Consider the following 21122-nt stretch of genomic DNA (forward strand, 5'->3'; position numbering starts at 1 on the left):
GAGAGGCCTCCCTAAACCACTGCTTTGGCAAACACTCAGAAGGGGTGAGAGCAGGGCACATTCTAGCAGCAACATATTGTGTGTCAATAAAGAGAAAAACAGAAAAAGTCAAAAGAGGTGCATAGTCTGCTATAAGGGGGATAAGGAAGGACACAATATATCAATCTGACACGTGTATCGAAAAAACAGGGCTCTGTATGAAAGAGCGTTTTAAAATTTATCATACATCCCTTGATTTTTAACCCCTTCCCTATTTAGCCACTTTTGACCTTCCTGACAGAGCCTCATTTTTCAAATCTGACATGTTTCACTTTATGTGGTAATAACTACGGAATGCTTTCATCTATCCAAGCGATTCTGAGATTGTTTTCTCGTGACACATTGCACTTTATGTTACTGGCAAAATTTGCTCAATATGTTCAGTATTTAATTGTGAAAAACACCAAAATTTAGCGAAAAATTACAAAATTAGCATTTTTCTCAATTTAAATGTATCTGCTTGTAAGACAGGCAGTTATAATACACAAAATTCTTGCTAATTAACATCCCCCATGTGTCTACTTTAGATTGGCATCGTTTTTTGAACATCCTTTTATTTTTCTATGACATCACAAGGCTTAGAACAGACATGGGCAAACTACGGCCCGCGGGCCACATACGGCCCGTTAGGCTTTTTAATCCGGCCCGCCGAACTTGTCCAAATCATAGTAAAAACCTCCTTTTTTTTCCTCTTTCCCTGCAATGCCCACGTTTTCCCAATAGATGGCGCACTCAAAACACATTGACCGTTGCCTTAACGCCGAAGGACGGATATATCCGTCCTCAGCAGCTGCTAGTTCGCGCAGGAGGACGGATATATCCGTCCTGTGATGGCGCGGGTACTGCCAGTGTACCCACGCGATCAGCGGCAGGAGCACGGCTGTTATACACAGCCTGGCTCCTGCTGCAACTGCCGGAATCGAAGCGCGCTCCGATTCCGGCAGTTTAACCCATTAAATGCCGCTGTCAATAGTGACAGCGGCATCTAATGTGTTTGACAGAGGGAGGGAGCTCCCTCTGTCACCCGATCGGCGCCCCCGCAAACAAATCGCGGGTCGCCGTCGGGTTTCCATGACAGCCGGGGGTCTAACAAAGACCCCCAGGTCTGTCTTCCGCAACTGCCTGTTTGGCGATGCCGGAGGCATGACCTAATAGGTTGCCTGTCAGTTTTACACTGACAGGCAATAATGCTTTGGTATACTAAGTATACCAAAGCATTATATATGCGATCGGCACATCGCATAGTGAAGTCCCCTGGTGGGACTTAAAAAAAAAATGTCAATCAGTTAAATAAAGTTTGTTGAAAAAAAAAATAATAATTACAGTCAAAATCAAATAAAACTACTTTTTTTGCCCAAAAAGTGGTTTTATTCAGTAAAAGTGTCAAAACAAATAACACATACACATATATGGTATCCCCGCGATCATAACAACTTGACCAATAAAATGAACACATTAATGAAACCGCCGGATGTACGGCGTCCAAAAAACCCGCAAAAAACAACGGCAAAATTCTCTCTTTTCTCCCATTCCCCCCATAAAAAATAAAATAAAAGTTAATCTATAAGTCCTATGTACCCCAAAATAGTACTAATGAAAACTACGCATTGGCCCGCAAAAATCAAGCCCACGTACGGTCACATCGACGGAAAAATAAAAAAATGACGGCTCTTGGAACGCGGCGATGCAAAAACAAGTAATTTTTTTCTAAAAGGGTTTTTATTGTGCAAACATAGGAAAACATATAAAACCTTTACATATTTGGTATCCTCGTAATCGTGCCGACCCGTAGAATAAAGGTAACATGTTATTTATGCTGCATAGTAAAGGGCATAAATTTATAACGTGAAAATTAATGCTGGAATAGCTGCTTATTTTCAATTCTCTCCTAAAATAAAGTTAATAAAAGTTAATCAATATGTTATAAGCATCTAAAAATGGTGCAATTACAAAATACAACTCGTCCCGCAAAAAACAAGCCCTTATACGGCTATGTCGACGTAATAAAAAAAAAGTTCCGACTCTTGGAATGCGACCATGAAAAAACAAAAAATAATCCTTGGTCATTAACGTGCAAAATGGCCCGGTCATTAAGGGGTTAATGTGGCGCGTATTTCTCTTTATTTCACTTTAATTTTCACTTCGTTTCACGTCACCATTAAGCCCTTCGGTTTTCAAAGAGTACAATATCAGCCGTCACTTTGCCACGAAGCATGCAAACTATGCTAGCAAGCAGTCAACACAAGAACGGGCGGCTACTGCTCAGAGGTTGGCAGCTAATTTACAGAGTCAACAGAACTTTTTTCTTGATAAATCACAGTGCGTATGTTATTTTAATCTATTTACATTTCCTTCTCCCAGTATCTGCGAAATAGTATGTAAATGCCATATCTTGCATATTCCTTGAGACAAATTTATTAACTGATAAGGGCTATTTTTCACATTTGAAAGACAGTTAATAAATTGGGTTGTAGTGTTCTTACTGTGCTATGAGGTTTGCACACACTACATTTAATGCTTTAGTATATCCGGCCCAAACACTCCCTCCAAATGCTCCTGGCCCGGCCCCTCTGTCAAATTTTAGAACCCATTGTGGCCCGCGAGTCAAAAAGTTTGCCCACCCCTGGCTTAGAACATGAGCAGCAATTTCTCACATTTTCAAGAAAATTTAAAAAGGCTATTTTTACAGGGGCCAGTTCAGTTGTGAAGTTGCTTTGAAGGCCTTATATATTAGAAACCCCCAAAAAGTCACCCCATTTTAAAAACTTCACCCCTCAAAGTATTCAAAACAGCATTTACAAAAGGTCTTAACCCTTTACACATTTCACAGGAATTAAAGCAAAGTAGAGGTGAAACGTACAAATTTCATATATTTTTGCAGAAATACATTTTTAATACAATTTTTTTTATAACACAGAAGGTTTTTACCAGAGAAATGCAACTCAATATTTGTTGCCCAGTTTCTGCAGTTTTAGGAAATATCCCACATGTGGCTCTAGTGTGCTACTGGACTGAAGCACCGGCCTCAGAAGCAAAGGAGCACCTAGTGGATTTTGGGGCCTTATTATTATTATTAGAATATATTTTAGGCACCATGTCAGGTTTGAAGGGCTCTTGCGGTGCCAAAACAGTCAAAATCCCCCAAAAGTGACCCCATCTGGGAAACTACACACCTCAAGGAAATTATCTAGGGGTACAGTGAGCATTTTGACCGCACAGGTTTTTTACAGAAATTATTGGAAGTAGGCCGTGAAAATGAAAATCTAAATTTTTTCAAAGAAAATGTAGGTTTAGCGAATTTTTTTCTCATTTCCACAAGGACTAAAGGAGAAAAATAACTGCAAAATTTGTAAAGCAATTTCTCCCGAGTAAAACAATACCCCACATGTGGTAATAAACGGCCTTTTGGACACACGGCAGGGCTTAGAAGCGAAAGAGCGCTATTTGGCTTTTGGAGTTCACATTTAGCAGGAATGGTTTGCGGAGGCCATGTCACATTTACAAAGCCCCTGAGGGGACAAAACAGTGGAAACCCCCCACAAGTGACCCCATTTTGGAAACTACACCCATTGAGGAAATTATCTAGGGGTATAGTGAGTGTTTTGACCCCACAGGTTTTTTGCATAAATTATTGGAAGTAGGCCCTGAAAATGACAATCTAAATTTTTTTCAAAGAAAATGTAGGTTTAGCTAATTTTTTATCATTTCCACAACTACTTAAGGAGAAAAAGCACCGCAAAATTTGTAAAGCAATTTCTCCCGAGTAAAACAATACCCCACATGTAGTAATAACCGACTGTTTGAACACACGGCGAAGGTTAGAAGGGAAAGAGCGCTATTTGGCTTTTGGAGATCACATTTAGCAGGAATGATTTGCGGAGGCCATGTCACATTTGCAAAGTCCCTGAGGGGACAAAACAATGAAAACGCCCAAAAGGTGAATCCATTTAGGAAACTACACCTCTTGAGGAATTCATCTAGGGGTGTAGTGAGCGTTTTGACCCCACAGATGTTTCATAGAACTTATTAGAATTGGGCAGTGAAAATAAAAAAAATCCTTTTTCTTCAATAAGACGTAGCTTTAGCGAAAAAAAAATTCATTTTCTCAACAAATAAAGGAAAAAAAGAACCCAACATTTGTAAAGCAATTTCTCCCGAGTACGGCAATACCCCATATGTGGTCATAAACTGCTGTTTGGGCAAACGGCAGGGCTCAGAAGGGAAGGACCGCCATTTGGAGTGCAGATGTTGCTGGATTGGTTTCTGGGCGCCTGTGGGCCCAAAACAGTGGAAACCCCCCAGAAGTGACCCCATTTTGGAAACTACACCCCTCAATGCATTTACCAAGGGGTGTAGTAAGCATTTTAACCCTGCAGGTGTTTTGTAGAAATTAGTGTGCACTCGATGTTGCAGAGTAAAAATGGGATTTTTTTCCATAGATATGCCAATATGTGGTGCCCGGCTTGTGCCACCATAACAAGACAGCTCTCTAATTATTATGCGGTGTTTCCCGGTTTTAGAAACACCCTACATGTGACCCTAATCTTTTGCCTGGACATATGACAGGGCTCAGGAGTGAAGAGTACCATGCGGAGTGGAGGCCTAATTTGGCGATTTACAAAGTATTGGTTCACAACTGCAGAGGCTCAGATGTGAAATAATAAAAAGAAACCCCTGAGAAGTGACCCCATTATGGAAACTGCACCCTTCAAGGAATTTATTAAGTGATGTAGTGAGCATTTTCACCCCACAGGTCTTTTCCATAAATGAATGCACTGTGGATGGTGCAAATTAAAAATTTATATTTTTCCCTAGATATGCCATGCAGTGGCAAATATGTCATGCCAAGCTTATGACGCTGGAGACACACACCCCAAAAATTGTTAAAAGGGTTCTCCCGGGTATGACGATGCCATATATGTTGAAGGAAACTGCTGTTTGGGCACGCTGTAGGGTTCAGAGCCGAGGGAGCACCATTTGGCTTTTGGAGAGCGGATTTTGCTTGGTACTATATTTGTTTGAGTATTGCTGGTGTTTCCATTTATAATGTGGGGGGTACATGTAAGCGGGTAGGAGTATATAAGGGGCATAGTCAGGTGGTATAATAATGGGGTAAAAAAAAAAAATTAAATAATCCATACTTGTGTGTTACGCTGTGAAGCAATCCTTTCTGCACAGGCCAGTGTCGCACTGATAAATGGTGTCATTTCTTATCCCCCTTTTGGTCCACACTCCGCACCTTTGTAGTTTGGGGAATTTTGCTGGGAAAGTGTTGTCCTGGTATAATACAGGCACCGTCGCTTCCAGTGGATATGTTTGGGCTCTCCCCTTCCTGGTTCCCTAATTTTAGGTCCTTGATAAATCGCCTCTTGAAACAGAAGAAATGTTCCCCTCGGGCACAACTGCATATTTTTTTATTTCCTGACTTATTGGAGCCATAACTAATTTTATTTTTCATAGACGTAGCGGTATGAGGGCTGGATTGTTGCGGGACGAGCTGTAGTTATTATTGGTACCATTTTGGGGTACATGCAACTTTTTGATCACCTTTTATCCTATTTTTTGGGATACCAGGTAAACAAAAAAAACGCAATTCTGGCACAGCTTTTTTCGTTTTTTTTATACAGCGTTCACCATGCGTTATAAATTACATGTTCATTTTATTCTGCGGGTCAGGATGACTCCGGCGATACCTAATTTATAGCACTTTTTTATGTTTTACAACTTTTTGCACAATAAAATGACTTTTGTAAAAGGAATGTATTTTTTCTGTCGACGGAGGTGTATGAGGGCTAGTTTTTTGCGGGACGAGCTATAGTTTTTATAGGTACCATTTTTGGATACGTGCGACTTTTTGATCACTTTTTATTCTAATATTTGTAGGGCAAAGTGACCAAAAAACAGAAACTCTGGTAAAGTTTTTTAAGTTTTTTTTTTTACGCTGTTCATCGCGTGCAATAAATAATATAATATTTTGATACCTCAGGTCGTTACGGTCGTGGCGATACCAAAAACATATGGTTTATTATTATTTTTCAATAATAAAGGACTTGATAAGAGTTAAAGGGGGGTTGTGTTTTATTTGATTACTTGAAACTTTTATTGTTTGCACTTTTTTTTACACTTTTTCTCAAGTCCCACTAGGGGACTTGAAGATCCAACGGTCAGATTTTTTTTTTTCTAATACATTGCACTACCTATGTAGTGCAATGTATTAGATCTGTCAGTCATTCACTGACAGCAAGCCGATTAGGCTTCGCCTCCCGGCGGGGCCTAAATCGGCTTCCGTAATGGCAGAGCAGGAGACCATTGTGTCTCCTGTTGCCATAACAGCAGTCGCCAGTCCTGATTGCCTGTCAGGGCTGGCAATCTGCTAGTAACCGCTACGATGCAGCAATCGCTTTCGATTGCTGCATCGAAGGGGTTAATGGCAGGGATCGGAGCTAGCTCCGGTTCCTGTCGTTACAGGTGGATGTCAGCTGTACAGTACAGCTGACTTCCACCGCTGACACCGGATCAGCTCCTGACCCGGCGCCATCTTGCCGGCGGCTACGGAAGCCGATCAGGCTCCGCCGCCGGGCGGATCTTGAACGGCTTCGGTGCTAGGCAGACCGGGAGGCCAGTATTAGGCCTCCGGTTGCCATTGCAGCCACCGGAACCCAGGCAATTTCATTGCTGGGGTTCCGATGAGCTGCAAACACCTTAAGTGCAGCGATCGCGTTTGAGCGCTGCACTTAAGGGGTTAATGGCAGAGATCGAAGCTAATTTCGGTCCCCGCCATTACAGCTGGATGTCAGCTGTAAGATACAGCTGAGATCTGGCGATTATGGCACCGACTCCGCTTCTGAGCCGGTGCCAAACATTTGGCGTAAGTATACAACATTTTGCGGGAAGCACTGGCTTTCCAAGACGTATATTTACGGCAAATGTCGGGAAGGGGTTAATTTACCCCAGTTTTACTTACCCTGATGCACTCCGCGCAGCTTATCCCCCTCATCTTTCCCTTCTGAGCCCTGCTGTGTGCCCAGGCAACTGATAACAGCTACATGTATGGTATTGCCGTACCCAGGAGAACCCACATTACAATTTATAGGGTGTATATCTCTGGTGGCGCATGCTGGGCACAATATATTGGATACTGAAATGGCATAGAGGAAAGGAGGAAGGTAGGATCCAGCGCTGGGTAGCGTTACAATGGAAAATGATTTTCCAAGTTTAATTGATATAAGTTAAAAGGATAGTCCAGTTGTAAGATGTCCTGGGTGTGTAAGAAGTGGGGAGGTGGTATCCTCTAGGTCTACGCGTTTCGGACGACTGCCGCGTCCTTAAACTTGGCTATGGTAGATTTGCAAATGAGCGCGCTGTCAGTTTTATGTTCGGTTGATAGTACAGCTGATTTTTGATGACGGTGATTGCGTGTCATGGTCAGTTTTGCATTTGGAACGCAAGTGCCGGAAGTGGGTATGAAATGATCGTGGCTTGTATTACGTTCTTTGGTGTGCATTGATGTATAAAAATTTGTTTTCTTTCCTGCTTTGTATATCAGTTAGGAAACTTCCAAGTAGTATATTATTCAAAAAATCGTGTTAGACTTCATATTTATTATTTATTATTTTATTGAATTATTTTGCATTCCAGAACTCGTTTTGGAATATAAGGTAGAAGACGGCAGCCGGCTTGATTAAACTTCCGTATCGGGTGTATTAGACGAAAAGGAATTATGAACTTTTTTTGCTGCAGGTAAGTCTTTGTATGAAAATGAGTTGTGTATCAATGCATAATGATGAAATTATTGCGTATTGGTATTATCTTGGAAGAATCAGAAAGAATCGTATTGCTGTTACTAGAACATAATCTAATTTTAGGCTGTGTATTTGTATATGCCTCTATTTTTATTATGTGTGTCACTGATCATTATGTGTATATATATATATATATATATATATATATATATATATGTAGCTGATATTTTATGTGTATCATCGATCATTCCATATATGTCATTTATTTGTTATATTTTATTTTTATTTATTTTTTGTGACACATATATGATGACTGATGATGTGATATTTCTTGACAAGGCGCTCATTGTGTTTGGCGAGGATAGGACGTGAAGGGTGTGAGTAGGACCACAACTATGACTAATAGGGTAGGAAAAACATACACTGTTGACCAACAAGGGCTGGGTGATGTGAGGGTTGCTGTGTACATGGCAATCAGCACATATTATGCATGTACATAATGGGAATATTTAAAATATGTGAGGGTAAAATATAACCTTGGAGAGACTTAGACTTGGTGACCTAGTATATGTTATGCGATTTAGAACATATGAATTGTATTGAAGTACATATTTTTATTATTGAATTAATATAGGTACATTAGTTCTTTCTTTAAATTGAGGCCTTCTGGGTATCTTGTGTTTAACCTATAAATCCAGTAAGCCTCCCTTAGCTGAGTTTTGTGTTTAATGTCACCACCTCGTTTAGAAGGGTGAATTATTTCAATGGCATAACAATGAAAGGTTTTGGTAGTTCTATTATGGTGAGAAATGAAATGTTTGGACGCATTAGATATGTTGAGAATATTTGCATTTTTTATATAACTGAGATGTTCTAAAATTCTTGTCTTGAGTTTCCGATTTGTGCAGCCTACATATTTTAAGTGGCATTCTGTGCATTCGATTAGATAGATAACTGAGTCAGAATTACAATTGATGTAATTCTGAATATTGAATATTTCTGTTTGTGTAGAATTGCTGAAATTTTTTGTTGGATAGGCGTAAGAACAGACTTTACAGGGATGCTGACCACATCTATAAAAGCCTTTGGTTTCTAACCATGTTGTTTTTGTGAAATGGCATACATATATAGAAAATTGAAAATTTCACACTGCACCATCTGCTGCGCATTACCTTTTAGACAATACCTGTGGGGTAAAAATGCTCACTACACCTCTAGATGAATGCCTTAAATTTTAAAATGGGGTCACTTCTTGGGGGTTTCAATTGCTTTGATACCTCTCTGGGGCTCTGCAAATGTGACATGGCAACCGAAAACCAATCCAGCAAAATCTGGACTCCAAAGAACAAATAACGCTCCTTTCTTTCTGAGCCCTCCCATGGGCCCACACGGCAGTTTATCACCACAAATGGGGCATTGCCGCACTCATGACAAATTGGGCAACAAAATGGGGTATTTTATTTCTTGTGAAAATAAGAAATTTTTAGCCAAAACTACATATTATTCTAAAAAATTACATTTTTATTTTTTTAATTCACAGCCCAATTCAAATAAGTTCTGTGAAAAAACTGTCGGGTTTAAATGGTCACAACACCGAGAAATTAATTCCTTGAGGGGTTTAGTTTCCAAAACGAGGTCAGTTTTGGGGGTTTTCTACTAGATTGCCACCACAAGACTTCTTAAAACCTAGCATGGTGCCTAAAATATATTCTAATAAAAAAAACAGCCCCCAAATTGCACTAGGTGCTTCTTTGATTCGGGGACCTGTCTTTTAGTCCAGTAGCACACCAGAGCCACATGTGGAACATTTCTAAAAACTGCAGAATCTGACCAATGCACATTTAGTGGTGTTTCTCTGATAAAACCTTTTGTGCTACAGAAAAAAAATTATTAAAATGTAATTTAATTTCTGCAAGAAAAATTTAATTTGTAAATTTCACCTCCACTTTAATTCCTGGGAAACGCCTAAAGGGTTAAGAAACATTCTATATACTGTTTTGAATACTTTGAGGGGTCTAGTTTTTAAAATGGGATGTTTTATGGGGGTTTATAATACATAGGCCCCTCAAAGCCATTTCAGAACTGAACTGGTAGCTAAAAAAAAGGCTTTTGACATTTCTTAAAAATATGAGAAATTGCTGTTTATGTTCTAAGCCTTATAAAGTCATATAAAAATAAAATAATGTTCAAAAAATTATGCCAATCTAAAATAGATAAATGGGAAATGGTAATTGATTACTATTTTGTGTGGTATAACCGTCTGCCTTACAAGCAGATACATTTAAAATTAAAAACCGATTCCACTGTGTTATATCAAGTCCAGAGTAAGCGCAGTCGTCTACCAGGAAATTTTAAAGCACTTCATGCTTCTCTCTGCTGACAAGCTTTATGTAGATGCCGATTTCATTTTCGAGCAGGACTTGGCACCTGCCCACGCTGCCAATACTTGGTTTGATAACCCCAGTATCACTGTGTTTGATTGGTCAGCAAACTCGCCTGACCTAAACCCCATAGAGACTCTATGGGGTATTGACAAGAGGAAGATGAGACACCAGACCCAACAATGCAGACGGGCTGAAGGCCGCTATCAAAGCAACTTGGGCTTCCATAACACCTCAGCAGTGTCACAGGCTGATCGCCTCCATGCCACACCGCATGGATACAGTAATTCATGCAAAAGGAGCCTCGACCAAGTATTGAGTGCATATACTGTACATACTTTTCAGTAGGCCAACATTCCAGTATTATAAATCATTTTTGAAATTGGACTTATATAATATTCAAATTTTCTGAGACACTAAATTTTGGGTTTTCATTAACGGTTAGCCATAATCATCAACATTAACCTCTTCACGCGATGCTCCGCAACTGTACGTCCCGCAGAGGGGTTGCTTCCCGCATCAGGACGTACAGTTGCGGAGTAGTTCCCGGCGCACACTGTCCTAACAGACAGTGTCCGGGAACCGGGAGGTCAGCTGTCCGACAGCTGACATTCCAGTCTTGCCGGTCAGCGGACCATCGCCGCTGATTTCGGCAATTAACCACATAAATGTGGCAACAGATTGCGTTCGCCACATTTAAGGGGTTTGAAGCACATTGGCAGCCCCGACGAAGTGATTGTGGGGGCTGCCGACGCTTGTCGCGGCAATCGGAGGCCAGACAATATCCTCCGGGTTGCCATGTAAGGAAGCCTCGGAGTAGCAGCCTCCGGCTGGTCCTCCGGGGCTTCCTGTCAGTTTGACTGTCACGTTACAATGACAGTTAGACTACATTACACTACGTAGGTAGTGTAATGTACTCTAGCAGCGATCAAAGCTGCAAGTCTAAATGCCCCCTAGTGGGACAAATGAAAAAAAGGAAAAAAAAAAAAGTTATAAAAAGGTTTTTAAAAAAAAAGTGTAAAAATAAAAGTTATAAGTTACATAAACAAAACACTGCTTTTTTTCTTATAATAAGACTTTCATTATAGGAAAAAAATGAACAAGTTAAAAAAAGTACCCATATTTGGTATCGCCGCATTCGTAGCGACTCCAACTATAAATATATATATTTTTCCCGCACGATGAACACCCCAAAAAAAACGACACCAGAATCGCTATTTTTTTGGTCACCACACCTCCCAAAATAGAGAATAAAAAGTGATCAAAAAGTCGCATGTACCCGAAAATAATACCGATAAAAACTACAACCCGTCCCGCAAAAAACAAGCCCTTACACAGCTTTTTTGACTGAAAAATAAAAAAGTTACGGCTCTCAGAATATGGTGACACAGATAATGAATTATTTTATAAAAAAAGTGATTTTATTGCGCAAACGCTGCAAAACATAAAAAAAAAAAACCTATATACATATGGTATAGCCGTAAATCGTACCAACCCGCAGAACAAAGTAAAATTGTCATTTATAGCACACGGTGAACGCTGGATATAGCCCACCCCTGTAGATATGGTCCACCCCTGTAGATATGGCCCACCCCTGTAGATATGGCCCACCCCTGTAGATATGGCCCACCCCTGTAGATATGGCCCACCCCTGTAGATATAGCCCACCCCTGTAGATATAGTCCCCCTGTAGATATAGCCCACCCCTGTATATAGTATCCCACAAATACCTCCCCCAACAGTGCTCCACAGAAAGCCCACCCCTGTATATAGCCCCTTTGTACATATAGTCCACCCCTGTATATAGTGCTCCACAGATAGCCCACCCTTGTATATAGTATATACAGGGGTGGGCTATCTGTGGAGCACTATATACAGGGGTGGACTATCTAGTGGAGCACTATATACAGGGGTGGACTATATGTACAAGGGGGGCTATATACAGGGGTGGGCTATCTGTGAAACACTATATACAGGGGTGGACTATATGTGGAGCACTATATACAGGGGTGGGCTATATCTACAGGGGGGCTACATACATGGTTGGGCTATCTGTAGAGTACTATATGCAGGGGTGGGCTATCTGTAGAGCACTATAGGGGGAGTTATTTGTGGGACACTATATACAGGGGTGGACTATATGGGGGCACTATCTGCAGGGGCTCTATGGCAGGCACTAACTACAGGGGGCACAGTGTGTGTGTGTGTGTGTGTGTGTGTGTGTGTGTGTGTGTGTGTGTGTGTGTGTGTGTGTGTGTGTGTGTGTGTGTGTGTGTGTGTGTGTGTGTGTGTGTGTGTGTGTCACGGTGTATGGTGCTATTATAATTAGAGGTGTAGTGTATGGCGCTATTATATTTAGGGGTGTAGTGTGTGTGGTATAATGATAACTTTATATTTATTTATAGGTGCAGAAATGTTGGAAAAGTGAGAAGCTGAAGACATTTGAGCAGCAAACTGCAGAAATGGTCTGTGACCAGGAGAAGCCACCATAGAGGTCTGGACCGGATGGAGAAAAAGAACTAGAATCTGAGACGTCACCGGTGAGTCACTTAATGTAAATGTTTATTCTGCCTCTAATCAGCACTGTAGTCACTGTATGATCTGCAGTCAGATGATGGGTGATATGATTATGATAGGATTTATTTTTTGTGAAACGGCATCTCCCAGCATATCCTTACCATTGTTTGGGCCATGCTGGGAGCTGTATTTGTGCTGGTGCTGTATATATGTAGTGAGCTTGCTTCTGGGGCTGTATATATATGTACTGAGCTTGGTTCTGGTGTTGTGTATAGAACTATATTGCTTGTAAAATGTACAAATGTTTTTATGCTCGCGTTACATAAAAATAAATGACACGTCGATTGGTAGAGAAAACAAACACGGCGAGGGGGAAGAAGAGGTCGGGAAAGAGGTTGGTGGGGGGGGGGGGGGCGCCAAACTGAATCTTTGCTCCGGGTGATGGAGAACCTAGCTACGCCTCTGTATTATGCCCTCATGTTCTCCACGCAGATTACCTATGCCCCCACATTATAAACTGAAATACCAGCAAAACCCCAAAACAGAACTACTGCCAAGAAAAATCTGCGCTCCAAAAGCAAAATGGCGCTCCCTCCCTTCTGAGCCCTGCAGCGTGCCCAAACAGCAGTTTGCGCCCACATATATGGCATAGCCAGACCCGACATATTATGCACTAAAATGGCATATCAGTGGAAAATTGCAATAGTCACACCATCCGCTGTGCATTAACCCCTTTGCGCACTATGACTTAATAGCACGTCCTGGTGCGGGGGTTGATGTATGGAGCTGGCTCACATGCTGAGCCCGCTCCATACGCTGCGGGTGTCGGCTGTGTATTACAGCTGACACCCAGGACTAACAAACAGGAACAGCGATCGTGCGGTTATAGAAGCCTGTAAAAATAACAATATACTGCAATACATTAGTATTGCAGTATATTCTACCAGCGATCCAATGATCGCTGGTTCAAGTCCCCTAAGGGGACTAATAAAATGGGTAGAATAATTAAAGTTATTAGTAGTGAGAAAGAAAAAACTTTTAAGTTAAAAAAAAAAACCTTTTCACATTTTTCTTCTAAAGTAATGTAAAAAACAAAATTGGTATTGCTACGTCCATAAAAACTATTACAATATACCCTTATTTAACTCACACGGTGAACACCGTAATAAACTTCAATAATTTAAACCGCCAAAATCGCTGTAGTTTTCGTTTTTACCGCACGGCGAAAGCTGTAAAAACGAAAACCCCCAAAATATTTTTATTTTTTTTTACTATATTCCTATTTTTTTCAGTTTCCCAGTACATTCTACAGTTGCCCGCAAAAGAAATAAGCCCTCGCATCACACTACTGACGGAAAAATAAAAAAAGTTATGGTTTTTGGGAGGCGGGGAGCGAAAAACGAAAAGAAAGCAAAAAATGGATCACTCCTGAAAGGGTTAATTCATTTCTAATGAAAAAAAACTTTTGACCACATGTGGGGTATTTCCGTACTCGGGAGAAATTGCTTTACAAAAATTGGTTGTTTTTTTTCTCCTTGTGATATTAGGCCGTGATATTCATTTTCACGGCCTAATTCTAAAAAATTCTGCAAAAGACCCTTGGGGTCTAAATGCTCACTATACCCCTAGAAAAATTCCTTGAGGGGTGTTTCCAAAATGGGGCAACTTGGGGGGTTTCCACTGTTTTGGGTCCTCCAGGGCGACGCAAACGCGGTATGGCACAGAAAAAAAATCTCGCAAAATCCGTGCTCCAAAATCCAAATGGCGCTCCTTACATTCTGAGCCCTGCTGAGGATCCAATCAGCAGTTTATTACCACATATGGGATATTGCCATAATCGGGAGACATTGCTTTACATATGTTGGGGTGCATTTTCTTTATTATTCCTTGTAAATATTAAAAATTTCTATGTTTTTTCAGAAAAAAAAGTAGATTTTCATTTTTACAGACGAATTCTAATAAATTTAGCGAAAAACCTGTGTGGTCAAAATGCTAACTATACCACTAGATAAATTCCTTGAGGGGTGTAGTTTCCAAAATGGGGTCACTTTTGGGGGGTTTCCACTGTTTTGGCACCACAAGACCTCTTCAAACCTGACAAGGTGCCTAAAATATATTCTAAAAAAAAGGAGGCCCAAAATCCACTGGGTGCTCCTTTGCTTCTGAGGCCTGTGTTTCAGTCCATTACCATACTAGGGCCACATGTGGGATATTTCTAAAAACTGCAGAATTTGGGCAATAAATATTGAGTTGCGTTTTTCTGGTAAAACTTTGTGTTACCAGAAAAAATTTATTAGAAATGAATTTCGGCAAAAATAATAAAATTAGTAAATTTCAACTCTACTTTGCTTTAATTCCTGTGAAACGCCTAAAGGTTTAAAACACTTTGTGAATGCTGATTCGAATACCTTGAGGAGGTGCAGTTTTCAAAATGGGGTGATTTCTGGGGATTTTCTAATATATAAGGCCCTCAAAGCCACTTCAGAACTGAACTGGTCCATGAAAAACTGGCCTTTTAAAATTTTCTTTCAAATATGAGAAATTGCTGCTAAAGTTCTAAGCCTTGTAACGTCCTAGAAAAATTAAAGGATGTTCAAAAAACGATCCAAACAAAGTAGACATATGGGGGATGTTAACTAGTAACTATTTTGTGTGGTATTACTATCTGTTTTACAAGCAGATACGTTTACATTTAGAAAAATGCTAAATTTTTTCTAAATGTTGGCGTTTTTTACAGAAATAAATACCAAAATTATCGACCGCATTTTTTCACTAACAAAGTACAACATGTCACAAAAAATCAGAATCGATTGGATAGGTAAAAGCATTCCAACGTTATTACCACATAAAGTAACAGGTCAGATTTGAAAAAAAATCGGCTGTGTCCTGAAGGGGTTAAAGGAAAAAAAATGCTGGAAATAGATCACTCTGTGTGTAATGAATCTATATATGAGTTTCACTATTTTAACTGAATTACTAAAATAAATTAACTTTTTAATGATATTCTAATTCATTGAGAAGGACTAGTATACATACATACATAAATACATTACACCAACAGGAGCTTTTATGACATCCCTTTCTAAATCTATAGGCATTAATATAGAGTTTGTCCACCCTTTCCAGCTAAAACAGCTTCCATTTATCCGAGAAGGCCTTCTACAAGATTTTTTTCTTTTACTAAAACGAAGTCTTCAAAAGGTGTACATATCCTGTAAAGAAAATACCTGTGAATAGGCTGGAAAAACTGCTTGGGAACGTTGAGTCTAAAAAAAGAAAATAAATAGTGACCTTTAAAGGCGTCATGTACAGCTCTAAAAAGTACCTCCACCGAGTTGGGCAGAGGGATTGAACCCTTACCAAATGAATCAAATTCAGTAGCAGTTTTGACAAAACCTCTCTAGAGAGAGAGGAAGAACCAGACCTAACCTCTGGTGGGGGAGGTGAAGCAGAAAACGACGATGAAAACTAGGTCAGACGAGTGTATCGGATTCACTTTCAGGGTCTGATACAAAAGGAAGATATGGATGGAGAGTCCAGATAAGGACAGGCAGAACAAGAGTCCAGGTTAGAGCAGATAGCTATACCGCCCAAAACAGACTCAGTGATGTTCGCTAGATCATCAACCGCATTGAAAAAGGGTAATTCCTGAATCTATAGAGGAGAAAAAGAAAATGCACGGCGCCACCATAGTGCAGATAAAAATGGTAAAAACAAAAACAAAACACAAGGTGAGAAATGTGCTCACCTATAGGAGTTGTGCTAGGTCAGGCACAACTCTGATGTGTGCATGGGTTAATAGAAGAATAGCTGCTGCCAAAGTCCGATCCAGGAAACAAGGATTGATACAGCCAGAATAATGCGAGAAAAAGACCAAAAAAAGGACCTATACCGGCGCTGCTGAAATGAAGTTTTTTATACTCAAGGCAAATAGAATAAATATGTTTTATTGGTAGGTAGGCTACGCATTACGACATCGAACGGATGTCTTCATCAGGCCAAGCAAAATCACACTGATTGTTACAGCTTATATACACAGCACATCAGATAAAGCAGAAGAAAAAACGCCAAATCTGTATAGGTCAAAGATCAGTGAAGACGTCAGTGTTTGAAAACGAAACAGAAATTTACAATAAAATCATGAGCACAATCAATGTAATGAAATAAGTGTGAAATGGTGGGTTGGATTAAAAGCCGTTTAAGTAGCACAGACTGTCTAATTTAAAATTATATAAATAAATATATTTAAAAAACATACATGTAAAAAAAGAACGATTTATGTATTAATTACTATGAAGGTAACATTAACAAGTGAATGTAGTAGATGTTACTCACTTTGTATCACTGTAAACTTATGGAAACAGAAAGATGTGTGGTCAGCAGCAGGAAATGTTACACAGAAGTTAGAGAAGTCACTGTCGTCCTGGTAACAGACAGCTGCGATGAGAGAGGGGAGAAGGAGCTAGAGCAGCAGGGGAGGATTATTCAGCTCTTAACTCCTTAACGCCGAAGGACGGATATATCCGTCCTCAGCAGCTGCTAGTTCGCGCAGGAGGACGGATATATTCGTCCTGTGATGGCGCAGGTACTGTCACGCGCGCCGATCCCGGCAGTTTAACCCATTAAATGCCGCTGTCAATAGTGACAGCGGCATCTAATGTGTTCGACAGAGGGAGGGAGCTCCCTCTGTCACCCCATCGGCACCCCCGCGTAGAAATCGGGGGTCGCCGTTGGGATTCCATGACAGCCGGGGGTCTAACAAAGACCCCCAAGTCTGTCTTCCGCAACTGCCTGTTAGGTCATGCCTCTGGCATCGCCTAACAGGTTGCCTGTCAGTTTTACACTGACAGGCAATAATGCTTTGGCATACGAAGTATACCAAAGCATTATATATGCGATCGGCACATCGCATAGTGAAGTCCCCTGGTGGAACTTAATAAAAAATGTCAATCAGTTAAATAAAGTTTGTAGAAAAAAAAAAATAATTACAGTCAAAAGCAAATATTCAGTAAGTGTCAAAACAAATCACACATACAAATATATGGTATCCCAGCGATCGTAACGACTTGACCAATAAAATGAACACATTAATTAAACCGCCGGATGAACAGCGTAAAAAAAAACGCAAAAAACAACGGCAAAATTCTCTCTTTTCTCCCATTCCCCCCATAAAAAAATAAAATAAAAGTTAATCTATAAGTCCTATGTACCCCAAAATAGTACTAATGAAAACTACACATTGGCCCGCAAAAATCAAGCCCACATACGGCCACAGACGGAAAAATAAAAATATGACGGCTCTTGGAACGCGGCGATGCAAAAACAAGTAATTTTTTTTCTAAAAGGGTTTTTATTGTGCAAACGTAGGAAAACATAAAACCTTTACATATTTGCTATCCCCGTAATCGTGCCGACCCATAGAATAAAGTTAACGTGTTATTTACGCTGCATAGTAAACGGCGTAAATTTCTAACGTGAAAATTAATGCTGGAATAGCTGCTTATTTTCAATTCTCTCCTAAAATAAAGTTAATAAAAGTTAATCAATATATTGTAAGCATCTAAAAATGGTGCAAATACAAAATACAACTCGTCCCGCAAAAAACAAGCCCTTAATCGGCTATGTCGACGGAATAAAAAAAAAAACTTACGACTCTTGGAATGCGACTGTGAAAAAACAAAAAATAATCCTTTGTCATTAACGTGCAAAATGGCCCGGTCATTAAGGGGTTAAACTACAGGATAAGGTAAGTGGAAGCAATAAAACCTATATTGCAAGATAAACTATTAAGGTTAAAGAATGTAATGAATATGTAGATATATTTGTTTTTTTGATAATTAGAATGCGGTTTGAATAAATTGTAATGAAATACGTGTTTTGTTTTGTTTTTTTGAAGAATGGGGTTGTAATGAGCAAGCAACATATCTGTAAATACACACAACCCAAAAATAGTGATACACAAGTAGATCATAAATATAGAATATTGCAGTATGGAATAATCTTTGTAGAGAATTGTTAATACATGAAGAATAAAAAAATGGAAAGAAGGGAAAAAGGCTATCTCAATCCAGGGAAGTTTCTGTTATATCATTAAGACCCGCAGGATGTAAACCGCATGATTTGAATATCCAAAAATGTTCTCGTTGTTTTAATCTACAGGGTGGGCCATTTATATGGATATACCTAAATAAAATGGGAATGGTTGGCGATATTAACTTCCGGTTTGTGGCACATTAGTATATGGGAGGGGGGAAACTTTTCAAGCTGGGTGTTGACCATGGCGGCCATTTTGAAGTCGGCCATTTTGTGTCCAACTTTAGTTATGTGACATCAAACTTATCGAGAATTTCACAAGAAAAACAATGGTGTGCTTGGTTTTAACGTTACTTTATTCTTTCATGAGTTATTTATGTCATTATGGGTGTCAGGTCCGAGCATTCCTAGATGAACAGTTTCCTGGAAAGTGGATTGGTCGTCGTGGGCCAGTTGAATGGCCCCCTAGGTCTCCCGATCTGACCCCCTTAGACTTTTATCTTTGGGGTCATCTGAAGGCAATTGTCTATGCTGTGAAGATACGAGATGTGCAGCAACTGAAACTACGGATACTGGAAGCCTGTGCTAGCATTTCTTCTGCGGTGTTGCTATCAATGTGTGCGAAGAGTGGGAGACGAGGGTTGCATTGACAATCCAACACAATGGGCAGCACTTTGAACACATTTTATAAGTGGTCAGAAACTTGTAAATAACTCATGAAAGAATAAAGTAACGTTAAAACCAAGCACACAATTGTTTTTCTTGTGAAATTCTCGATAAGTTTGATGTGTCCCATGACCCTCTTCCCATTGAAAAAACTAAAGTTGGATACAAAATGACCGACTTAAAAATGGCCGCCATGGTCAACACCCAGCTTGAAAAGTTTCCCCCATCCCATATACTAATGTGCCACAAACAGGAAGTTAATATCACCAACCATTCCCATTTTATTTAGGTGCATCCATATAAATGGCCCACCCTGTAGTAAATCTATTAGCTGTATCTGGAGAAATTTGTTCAATAGGAGTATTCTTAATACAGTCAAAATTGCAATGGTGTATATTTGTGAAATGACGGGAGACACTTTGTTTCAAAAATCCATTTTTGACATTGAATCTAGGTTTGTTTATTCTGTTGTATAAGCTCTGCGTGGTCCTGCCAATGTATTGTAAATTGCATGGACATTGTAAAAGGTAGATTACATAATCACTTTTACAATTTAAGAAGGTCTGTATAGGGAAAATTTCTGATGTTACTGATGACTGAAAGTGGACATATTTATGTGTAATGTTTTTACAACAGAGGCACCTGGATTGCCCACATTTATATGAACCACATAGTGTAGGAAGCAGACTATCTCTAGAGATTTTTTTTGGATTTGTTGCGGAGTCTACTAGGGGCCAAAATGTTACCCAAAGTCTGAGATCTCCTAAAGGTTATAATGGGAGTGTCAAGAATAAGGTTCTTAAGAATTTGATTGTTCTTTAAAATGTGCCAATGTTTTGTTTTTTTTTTAAATCGTTCTAACCAATTTGTTGCCTGTAATGTAATTGGTAATAAAGTTGGTAAAGGAGCCCGCTTTGTTAGTGTTAGTGACAGGTTGAGGTTTTATACATTGTTCCTGTGTCATCTCCTTAGCTCTGTCGCGTGCACCTTTTATTAAGCTGGCAGGGAATTTTTTCTCTAAAAATCTTTTTTCCAGAATATTACATTCTTTAAGAAAATTACTCTGAGAGGAACAATTCTTCCTCACCCTTCGGAATTGGCCGAATGGTATATCTTTAAGCCACAATAGATTTTTTAGATCTCAATATCAGTAACGATGATATGTCACTAGAACCCACTTTAAAAAGGTGGACGTAAACAGCTAACTAAAACTACAAAAGTGTGCACTATCCCCCGTGGATCCGCAAAGATTATTCCATACTGTAATATTCTATATTTATGATCTACACCGTGTTCCAAATTATTATGCACATTGGATTTAAGTGTCATAAACATTTAATTATTCGTTTTTCAATTAAACTCATGGATGGTATTGTGTCTAGGGGCTCTTTGGATCATTGTAATCAATCTCAGACACCTGTGATAATTAGTTTGCCAGGTGTGCCCAATCAAAGAAAAACTACTTAAGAAGGACGTTCCACATTATTAAGCAGGCCACATGTTTCAAGCTATATGGGAAAGAAAAAGGATCTCTCTGCTGCCGAAAAGTGTGAAATAGTGCAATACCTTGGACAAGGTATAAAAACATTGGATATTTCAAGAAAACTTAAGCATGATCATCGTACCGTGAAAAGATTTGTGGCTGATTCAGAACACAGACGGGTTCGTTCAGATAAAGGCATAATGAGGAAGGTTTCTGCCAGACAAATTAATAGGATTAGGAGGGCAGCTGCTAAAATGCCAC

General features: G+C 39.7%; 1 protein-coding gene across 5 annotated transcripts in view; it reads right to left on the reverse strand.

The window, feature by feature from the left end:
- ARPC1A (actin related protein 2/3 complex subunit 1A) overlaps positions 1-21122 on the reverse strand; it is a 191125-nt gene that overhangs the window by 95817 nt on the left and 74186 nt on the right. For 4 of the 5 annotated variants that reach the window (XM_075830005.1, XM_075830006.1, XM_075830003.1 and 1 more), the window contains exon 4: positions 15907-15945. The exons of the other annotated variant lie outside the window; for it this stretch is intronic. In XM_075830005.1, coding sequence (XP_075686120.1) covers positions 15907-15945 — 39 coding nt within the window. The remainder of the gene's footprint in view (positions 1-15906; positions 15946-21122) is intronic. 5 annotated transcript variants of the gene reach the window in all.

This window comes from Rhinoderma darwinii, chromosome 6 (assembly GCF_050947455.1).
Source record: "Rhinoderma darwinii isolate aRhiDar2 chromosome 6, aRhiDar2.hap1, whole genome shotgun sequence".
NCBI classification, from domain to species: domain Eukaryota; kingdom Metazoa; phylum Chordata; class Amphibia; order Anura; family Rhinodermatidae; genus Rhinoderma; species Rhinoderma darwinii.